The sequence below is a fragment of the Carassius gibelio genome, chromosome A15, assembly GCF_023724105.1.
Source record: "Carassius gibelio isolate Cgi1373 ecotype wild population from Czech Republic chromosome A15, carGib1.2-hapl.c, whole genome shotgun sequence".
Taxonomy (NCBI): domain Eukaryota; kingdom Metazoa; phylum Chordata; class Actinopteri; order Cypriniformes; family Cyprinidae; genus Carassius; species Carassius gibelio.
In genome coordinates this window covers 8,330,078-8,340,077 of record NC_068385.1, presented here as the reverse complement: position 1 = coordinate 8,340,077, position 10,000 = coordinate 8,330,078, and the positions used below count along the sequence as shown (strand labels likewise).

Genomic DNA, 10,000 nt, shown 5'->3' with positions numbered 1-10,000 from the left:
GGCTTTCTTCAGGCTGTTGGCGCGAAGCATCAGCTGTTCTCGGGGTTTGAAGATAGCGGCAGGCGGCCGAGGCAAGCAAGGGGCCGTGAGTGTGGGCGGGGCAGTGGGCGGAGCCAGAAACACACCCTCCCCATCCACCTGCTCCTCAGCGATGGTGGGTGGAGGCGCAGACAACACACTGCTAGCCTGGGCTTCCTCGTTAAGAGTTTTCAATAACGAGTCCAGCTTTTCTTTTAGCACACCACACTGAACACAAAAACATCCCGAGTCATTCAACAGCCAATCACAGAGCACTCCAGAACAGCCAATCACAAAACAAACAGCCAATCACAGCTGACCTTTTTAGCCATGGCCTCTGACTCTTCAGAGTTTTCGGTGTTTCTCTCGTAAGCACGTCCGACTTTCAAAACAAAGTCTTTTACCGTCTCACACAGGACTCTGAAAAACACGCTTCCAGATAAACCTCCAGCAAGAACACGCATGAACAGAAATGATCACGTGTACAGTACGTACTTGGCGGATGAAATGACCACAGAGTGCTGGTCCGACGTCAGGATTTTGGAGAGATGAGCAGCGACTGAGTCTTCATAGGTCAGAATGTGCTGCACCTGAAATAAAACAGCCAATTAAGAGCAGAGGAAACACACAGCAGCCAATCAGAACAGAGGAAAAACACATCAGCCAATCAGAGCAGAGGAAACACACAACAGCAGCAGTTACTTTAAAAAGAAAAGATTTTTTTGTCCTCTCTAACTGACATGATGATAATTTAATTGTAAATAAATAAAGCGATGGAAAAAAGTTATGCAACACTAAAATAAAACTGTTTATGGGGGGGGGGGGGGGTGTTAATAAAAAACTAGATTTTTATTATTACTGTATTAAAATCCATAACTTATCAAAATATTTTGTAATATATTACTAATTTATATTGCAATATCTCACTGTAAAATAAAATACAGTAGTTTTCAAGATCAATTGTAAAATTACAACATTTAAAATAATAATAATAAATAAAACAGTTCCAGATTTGCTGTGCTTGTTTGAAGGACAGAAATTTGCACCAAAATTGTGTGATTATATATCAGTATAACTCTAACAACAATTATTAATACTTTTAATATCATTGTTTTTATTACTAAATACAAATATTACTATTGTAACACAGAAAATAATATAATTGTATTTTAAATTAATACTGTGAAGTTTTAATATTTAATCATACAATAATATTTATTGCTGCCATAATATCTTAATTTGTAAATTCATAATTTATTCATTTAATTTTAATATTTTTTTAAATCACAGTACTGCGCTTCACTTTGAAACACATACTTATTTTATTAAAGTGTTAAAGTATAAGTATATTTAATATATAAATCACAGCCTTTATGATTGGATAATTGCACTAAGCATTCGGTTTTATTTTGATTAATTATGCAACCGTACAGTTTATATTTATATACTATTATAGCGTTGAATTGTTATATTTTTATTTAATTTTTGCATTTTTGTGATTTTTATTTTTGTTTTTTTATAAAGCTTCAATTTATTTTTATTTCAGGAAAAAAAAAATTTTTGAGAGGAATCTGATTCACAGTGAGGAATTAACACTTGATGTACAGTAAAGAAAATGTCCAAATGAAGGCCTTTCTTTCATTCACACCTCGGAGTCCTCACTGCAGTCCTCTGTTACTGTGGAGCCGGAGTGATGTCGTGGTAACTTGGTCTTGTATACCATAATACTCCATCTAGAAGAGAAATAAACCGGTTTAAATGTTTGTGAAGGACAGGAACAGACTGTGACAGTGTCTTCAGACGCACTCTGACCTGTCCAGCATCTTAGTACTGGCTCGCTCTAGTTTCTCCAGGATCTGTGGTAACTGTGTGTCATCGTCACACGCCGAGCCCCAGCCCAAAACTCTCGCCAGGTCATTTCCTGTTCCTAGAGGAAGTACGCCGAGCTGGCACTGCAGAGCAAACACAGCAACACACACACAGGTCATCAACACTCTCCTTACTTTTGATTTTGATGGAGTTTGATTTCCAAGGAATGCATGAACTGAGAAAAAGTAAACATTGAATGCAATTCATGCAATTTAAGTTGCTTCGTATAAAAGCATTTGCTAAATGCATAAATGTAATAAATGTAAAACATATATATATATATAATAGAACTGACTTTCAGCCAGGCAAAATAAATCCCCCACCAGGAGGCAGTAGAAGCAAATAAACTGTGTCTGAAACTCTATTGTGTCCTACACTTTATGTCATATTTAGGGACCCAAATTATGTTTTTCCAATTTAAATTAAAAATTCAGTGTTATTTTGTTATTAATGTATTAACATAATTGTATTATTATTAGTAGTATTTATTTATTAATTATTATTTAATAATTTTAATTTAATTCTTCTTCTGGATAGTAGTTAAATTAAAGTTTAATCGTCAAAAAACATTTCTAAATAATTGATAATTCATAAAATATTTAATAATCTACAATATTAACAATAATAGAGTCCTATGAAATATGCATTTATTAATTTATTTTACAAATTCTATATTGTCTGTTTTAATTTTTCTGGATTTATTAGTTAGTAAAAATGTATTAGCAAAAAAAGGTAATAATCAAATGAAAGCACAAAACATTAATGAATATTAAAAAATTTGTTCAAATTATAGTTAAACAATTCAGTTTATTTTTGACAAAAAAATAAGGTGCTGCAAAATAGAAGATTTTTTTGTTAAAAAATAAAATTTAGAAGAGATAGTGTGATATTCCTTAAAAAATAAAGTATTAATAATTTATATTTTATTGATTTATTTATATTATTTTGAGAAGTACAATCTACAATACAATAGCAAAATATATTTCTGTAATGATTTAAGTTTAAATGAACTTTTATTTTGGCGGGTTGCAGTGAATGTCTTTAAGTAATGATGAAAAGCCAATGTACTGTAGTTGGAAGAGTAAAAGCTGAAATTATGTATGATTTATTTATGAATTAGTACCTGTTTGTGTAAAGTCAGCGCGTCTATCTCTGATAAAACCCATCCGACGCTGCCGTCTCCTCCACACACCAGAATACGAAAGGTGTCGAACTTCTGAAACAGACGCAAGCTGCGGCAGACACACACACACACACACACAGGTACAGGTCATATGAAGCAGGGAGTGTCTGTGAGCAGGGACAGGTGTGTGTTTTACCCCAGGTGTGGCCCTCCGTTCATCAGATCGAACACTTGAGCAGGATTCAACAGCTGCTTGAAGCGCCGCAGGAACTTCACGCCCTGATTATCTCCACTTTTACTGTTCACGAACACCAGCAGCGGACTCGTGCAGCTCGGAGGACACGTCGCCTTCCAGAAGCCTACACACACACACACACACACACACAGAGAGACAGACAAACAGACGGACAGAGAGACACACACACACAGGCACAGACAGACACGCACACACACACACACACACACACACACACACACACACACACACAGACAGACAGACATACACACACAGACACACACACACACATGCAGAGACAGACACACACACATGCACGCACAAACAGACATACACACACACACACACACACGCAGACACACAGAGACATACACACACACACACACACACGCAGACACACAGAGACATACACACACACACACACACACAGAGACACACACAGACAAAGACACACAGAGACAAAGACACACACACACACACACAGGCACAGACAGACACACACACACACACACAGAGCCAAAGACAAAACACACACACAGAGCCAAAGACAAAGACACACACACACACACACAGAGCCAAAGACAAAGACACACACACACATACACAGGCACAGACAGACACACACACACACACACAGAGCCAAAGACAAACACACACACACACACACAGAGCCAAAGACAAAACACACACACACACACACAGAGCCAAAGACAAAGACACACACACACACACACAGAGCCAAAGACAAAGACACACACACACACACACAGGCACAGACAGACACACACACACACACACAGAGCCAAAGACAAACACACACACACACACACAGAGCCAAAGACAAAACACACACACACACACACAGAGCCAAAGACAAAGACACACACACACATACACAGGCACAGACAGACAGACACACACACACACACAGAGCCAAAGACAAAACACACACATACACACACGCACAGACAGACAGACACACACACACACACAGAGCCAAAGACAAAACACACACATACACACACGCACAGACAGACAGACACACACACACACACAGAGCCAAAGACAAACACACACACACACAGAGCCAAAGACAAAACACACACAGACACACACACACATTATTAAAATCAAAAACTGTATCTGTTAATAGTTTTACTGCACCTGAGCAAACGTGCTTTTGTCATGTTTATTAGTTTGTGATTTCTATTTTGCATTAATGTGTTTTTCTTTCAGTTAAGGTTTTAGTCGTTTTACTACTTAAAGGAGCTTAAATGAATAATTGGATCATTTCCATCAGATGGCTCTTTCTGATTGGTCATCTCTGGGAAAGCGTTCTGATTGGCTGTTTCTGAGGGACGGTTCTGATTGGACGCTCACCGTCTGAGTCGATGCTGTTGAGGGCGGTGGGTGGAATCACTGAGACTTTACACTGACCCAGCGGGCACTTCGGCGAGAGCTGGTCCCTGCACCCAGCATGCACCTGGAGAACATTATTGAGTTCCATTAAAATAAGAACAGAAGTTCAATTAAGTTCACTTTCATGCACTCACCATGGCTTTGCACCACAAACAGCGACAGTCCTGCAGTCTCAGGACGCTGCCACAGGTTTTGTCGCACACGGTGCATTTGGCGCTGACGGGCAGATTCCCCTCCAGCCACTGATGAGGCATCGAGATCTACAGAGTTTAGAATGAGTTCATTATTAACCCCATGAGTGAGCAGTTCAGATGCTAAATGAGCCTATCTTTTAGTCCAGATTTATGCATCTATGGAAGACAGCGTTTTTATCTTTAACTAAAACTGTGAAAACATTTTAGTTGTTGAAATTAAAGCTGAAATAAAATAGAACGTAAATATTAGATGGAAAACTTAAGAAATTTTGCCTTGGCTGAAATAAAATACGCGTAAGTGCTAAAATTGTTAATTGAAAAAAAAAAACGAAAACGAAAAAAAAAAAAATTAAACTTAAATCTGTTAAATATTTATAAAATGTAATATAAAAAAATATATTGGAAATAAACAAATATAAGAAAAGTTAACTGAAGCCAAAATTATAAACAGATATATATATGGAATTTAAATAAACAAAAACTAAAGCTAAAAATGTAAAAAAAAAAAAAAAAAAAAAAAAAAACCATTAAAATTTAATATTAAAATAATAATAATATTGATACAAATGTTGACTAAAACTTATTATTAAAACAAAGCTGAAATAAAATAAAATATAAATATTAGATGGAAAACAAGTAAACAAAAATGAGAAATATTGCCTTGGGAACCAACATAAATGTATGTTTAAGTGCTAAAATTATAAATTGGAAATAAATACAAATAAAAATAAAAAATAAAAATAAAAAACTAGTAAAAATCAATAAACAGCTGAAAATAGAAAATAGCATAAATTATTAATTGGAAATAAATAATAAAATAAAAACTTACTAGTAAAAATCAATGAACAACAGCAGAAAATGTAAAATAGTATAAATTAGTAATTGGAAATAATAATAAAAAAAAATTAGTAAAATCAGTAAACGGCAGAAAATTTAAAATAGCATACATTTTTAATTGGAAATGAATAAAAGCTAATGACAAAAATAAAAAGTAAAAATTTGTAAACAGCAGAAAATAGTATAAATTATTACTTGGGGAAAAATACAAAAATTTATATAAACCAGTAAAAATCAGTAAACAGCAGAAAATAGAAACTGATAGAAAAATCTATAAAAACTAACAAAATAGTATAATAAAATGTCCAAAATAAAATCTAATTTAAGATATGAATAAACCTATAATAGTATATAAATAAATTCCAAACTAAGAGTGGAGCCGGATTTGTTGTTGCATGAGCAGCACTCACCCCCTCCTCATCCTCCAGAATGTCTTTACCGATAGAAGCCAGTGTCGTCCACTTGCAGTTATTAGTGGCTCTGACCGCACAACGCTTGTGAGCCTTGAACTTACACACTGTACGACACACACACACACACACACACACACTTCAGTCAAGGCAGCACTTAAACACATTCAATCCATACAATTACAAATTAAGAAGCTCTTATTACCTTCGCAGGACAGTCCGTGAGACGTGACTCCAGACAGAGCCTCCCGACAGACGTTACAGTACGTGGGGCGAGCGTGAGAACAGGCGTACCAGTTATGCATCCCAGAGAAATGATCCATGCTGAACTGAGTGGACTGCGGAAAGGCATTCAAAAATACCACAGTTTCCACAAAAACATGAACCGTTTTCAACATTGACGATAATCAGAAATGTTTCTTGAGCAGTATATTATTCTGATTTCTGAAGATCATGTGACACTGAAGACTGGAGGAATGATGCTGAAAATACAGCGGAGCATCACAGAAATAAATTACACTTTAATACAGATTCACACAGAAAACAGTTATTTTAAATTGCAATAATATTTCACAATTTTTACTGTATTTCTGGTAAAATAAAAGCAGCTTTGAAGAGCAGAAGAGACTTCTTTATAAAAAAAAAAAAATAATAAAAAAACTTTAATCTAAGTTATTTTTGTTAATTTAAATAAAGCAAGTAAATAAACTGGAAAAAAAAACTAAAAATGAAATTAAAATAAATTAAACCTAATAATCATGATTCAAAACAAACAAAAGCATGTTACAAAATTAATAAAAACAAACCAAAAAATTATACAAGTAAAATAACGAAAATAAAAGCCTATAATATATAATAATACCAAAATAACACTGGAACAGAGCTGAACATTAGTGTATAATATTCAAAGTAAGGTTATCGCAGTATAATCTGTCACTAAACAGCACAAAAAATACGGATGGTAGCACTGCTAGCAATTAAACAAGAAATTAATCTGAATTCTGACTCATTTTCTGTGAAAAAACAAACTGATCGTAAACCTCTTGTAAAGAATGTGGTGTAACAGAATTGATTAACAGATCGTGAAAACGTCCAGACAGATGAAGAAACTGACCTCAAAGTGTTCTCTGTTCTGAACACTCTTCAGCGCCGCGATCCATTCCTCCATCTCTTTCCTGTTTTCAGCACACAGAACCAGCCGACGACACGGAGTGATTACCTACAGAGAGAGAGAGAGAGAGTGTGTGTGTGTGTGTGTGAGCACTCAGGGCTCCAGAAACATGTGTTTCTCACACAAACTAAGGCCAAGGAACAAGGAAACCCCTGTCCACTTCACACACACACCATCTCTGTCTCTCTCTCATTATCACTCTCTCTCTCTCTCTCTTTCTCTCTCACACACACATACCAAACAGCTCTTGTTATTCATTGTACAAGGTGCCAACTAGCGTTGAATGACAGATTGAATATATCAGCTGAACATTTAAAGATCATCTAAAGGACTAGTGAACTCAAAAATAAAAAATAAAGTTGCTGAAATTTACTCGCTCTTAGGTAATCAAGGATTAGAATGAGTTTGTTTCTTCATCAGGTTTGTAGAAATGTAGCACTGCATCAGTGTCTCATCAATGGATGCTCTGCAGTGAATGGGTGCCGTCAGAATGAGAGTCTGATAGAAACATCAAAATAATCCACACTGCTGTTTCCAGCTAAATACATCCATAGTAATGTTTCCTCCATTTAAAACGGTGCTTGATCTGTGCACATTTCACTCCTGATTCAGACCAGAACACTTTTTCATTTCAGGAAGCATTATTTTGGATTATAAACACATATTTTAGTTAAAATCTTCTGGATTTGTTTAATCTTTTGTATTCTCCAGATGTTCACTGATGGACTGGAGTGCTGTGGATTATTGTGATGTTTTTATCAGACTCTCATTCTGACGGCACCCATTCACTGCAGAGCATCCATTGGTGAGACACTGATTCAATGCTACATTTCTACAAACCTGATGAAGAAACAAACCGTGAGTAAATTTAAGCACATTTTCTTTTTTTGCTGAACTATTCCTTTAACAAACTTTCATTGGCCATTGATTCGCCTAAATACAGTGACATTAGATTAGTTTCACATGTTTCTATTTTCAGCTACTCATGAGTAAGACAGTGTGTTAAGAAATGTATAAATAGCATTTGAGTAGCAAAAAAAGTAGATAAGATCAATTTATTTCCGTCATGAGCGAGTCAAACAAATAGCTTGCATAATACTCACAAGAGGCATGCATTCCTTATGTTTAGTTTATACTTTTATTTATTGTTATATAAATGAAAATGCTGAAATATTCTTTTTAAAAAGTGCCTTTTTTATCTAGTTTTTAAATGCACTGTACAAAAAGCTCTTATTTGTTTACATCAGTTAAAGCATTAGCCAACATGAACTAAAGGATAATTTATTTATTGAGAAATAATGAGAAATACACTTCTACGGCATGCATTATAAAAATATAGATGTTTAGTGTTTATGTTAGTTCACAGTGCATTAACTCATGTTAACTTTTAATTAAAAAATGCATGAAAATGAACTAGAATCAGTAAATGCTGTAGGCATCATTGTTCATGTTAATTAAACTAATTTAATATTTACTAATGCATTATTATATAATATTAAATATGTGCTTGTTAATGCACTGTGAATTAACATCAACAAACAGTGAACGACTGTAGTTTCATTAACTAACATTAACAAAGATTAATACACAACTGTGATAAATGTATGCTTCTCGGTTCGTTTCTGTTAGATAATACAGTTAACTAATGGAAACTTATTGTAAAGTGTTACCTGAATCTATTTTGCAACCCATTTAACGCCACTTAAGTAAATAAATGAATTAACAAATGAATGCATCTGTTAATAAATACATAAATATCAAATAACATTAAATGGAAATCATTGAGATACACTTTAAAAGTCTGAGAGCACATTTGAACCTAAAAAGAAACGTTTTAGGAGTTAAAAGGACATTATGATGTTTTATTTCATTTCAGCTCTGTTAATAAAACAATTTAAAAAAACTAAAACAAATATGAAATTAATGCAAACTGATATTATCAATTACATTTTTATACTAAAAATAGAATTGTTCACTATTGGCCTGAAATGTCAGGAACTTAAAACTTTTTCAGCTGTATCACAACAGCCAAACCATCAAGCATTCAAGGCCTTAAATATCGTGTGTGTGTGTGTGTGTGTGTGTGGCAACTTCCCAATCCGTTTCCTAAAGCTGCTGACAAAGACCCTCTGTTCCCACACGGATAAAAATAACTCACGCCTTTCCTCCACCAGTGCGCACACACACACACACACACACACACACACACACACAAATACACCGATCATATTCATTTCAAAGAGTACACAAGCTGCCTCATAAAACCAAGTAAAATATACAGACACACGGATCAGCTGACACGCAGCGGACGAGAGACAGACTCTCACACACACACAGAGAGAGAGAGTCAGTGTGTGTGTGTGGTTAATGTCTTTGATGTAGATCTTGAAGCCACTTTTATCCCTCATACAAACACACATTATCAGCGCTGTCGTAACACCAGCTGAACCGTGTCATACGACTCAAAGAGCTTTTGGGGTTCTGTTATATAAGCTAAACACATCCTGTTTAACACTTTAACACACAGCTGCCACAATAAGCTCATAAAGCACCTAAAGAACTATCAGTTTCAGACTAATCTAATGCTTTTCATTACGCTTAACCCGGAGATAAAGGAATCATTTGCTGAAAAGGTCCTCTAAGATGAGGATGAGTTTGTTTCTTCGTCAGGTTTGGAGAAATGTAGCATTGCATCAGTGTCTCATCAGTGGATGCTCTGCAGTG

The 10,000-nt window shown here is 35.2% G+C and overlaps 1 protein-coding gene across 6 annotated transcripts in view; it reads right to left on the bottom strand.

Moving 5' to 3' along the window:
• Nucleotides 1-10,000, bottom strand: part of LOC128029088 (diacylglycerol kinase delta) — a 28,810-nt gene that overhangs the window by 9,315 nt on the left and 9,495 nt on the right. For 4 of the 6 annotated variants that reach the window (XM_052616588.1, XM_052616594.1, XM_052616591.1 and 1 more), the window contains 12 exons: nt 7,220-7,324; nt 6,311-6,443; nt 6,106-6,212; nt 4,799-4,924; nt 4,626-4,728; nt 3,207-3,369; nt 3,011-3,119; nt 1,831-1,970; nt 1,667-1,751; nt 514-608; nt 339-438; nt 1-246 (listed from right to left, as the gene is read on the bottom strand). The exon at nt 1-246 is cut by the window's left edge and continues 31 nt beyond it. In XM_052616588.1, coding sequence (XP_052472548.1) covers nt 1-246; nt 339-438; nt 514-608; nt 1,667-1,751; nt 1,831-1,970; nt 3,011-3,119; nt 3,207-3,369; nt 4,626-4,728; nt 4,799-4,924; nt 6,106-6,212; nt 6,311-6,443; nt 7,220-7,324 — 1,512 coding nt within the window. The remainder of the gene's footprint in view (nt 247-338; nt 439-513; nt 609-1,666; nt 1,752-1,830; nt 1,971-3,010; nt 3,120-3,206; nt 3,370-4,625; nt 4,729-4,798; nt 4,925-6,105; nt 6,213-6,310; nt 6,444-7,219; nt 7,325-10,000) is intronic. The other 2 variants (XM_052616589.1, XM_052616593.1) reach the window with 1 other exon arrangement.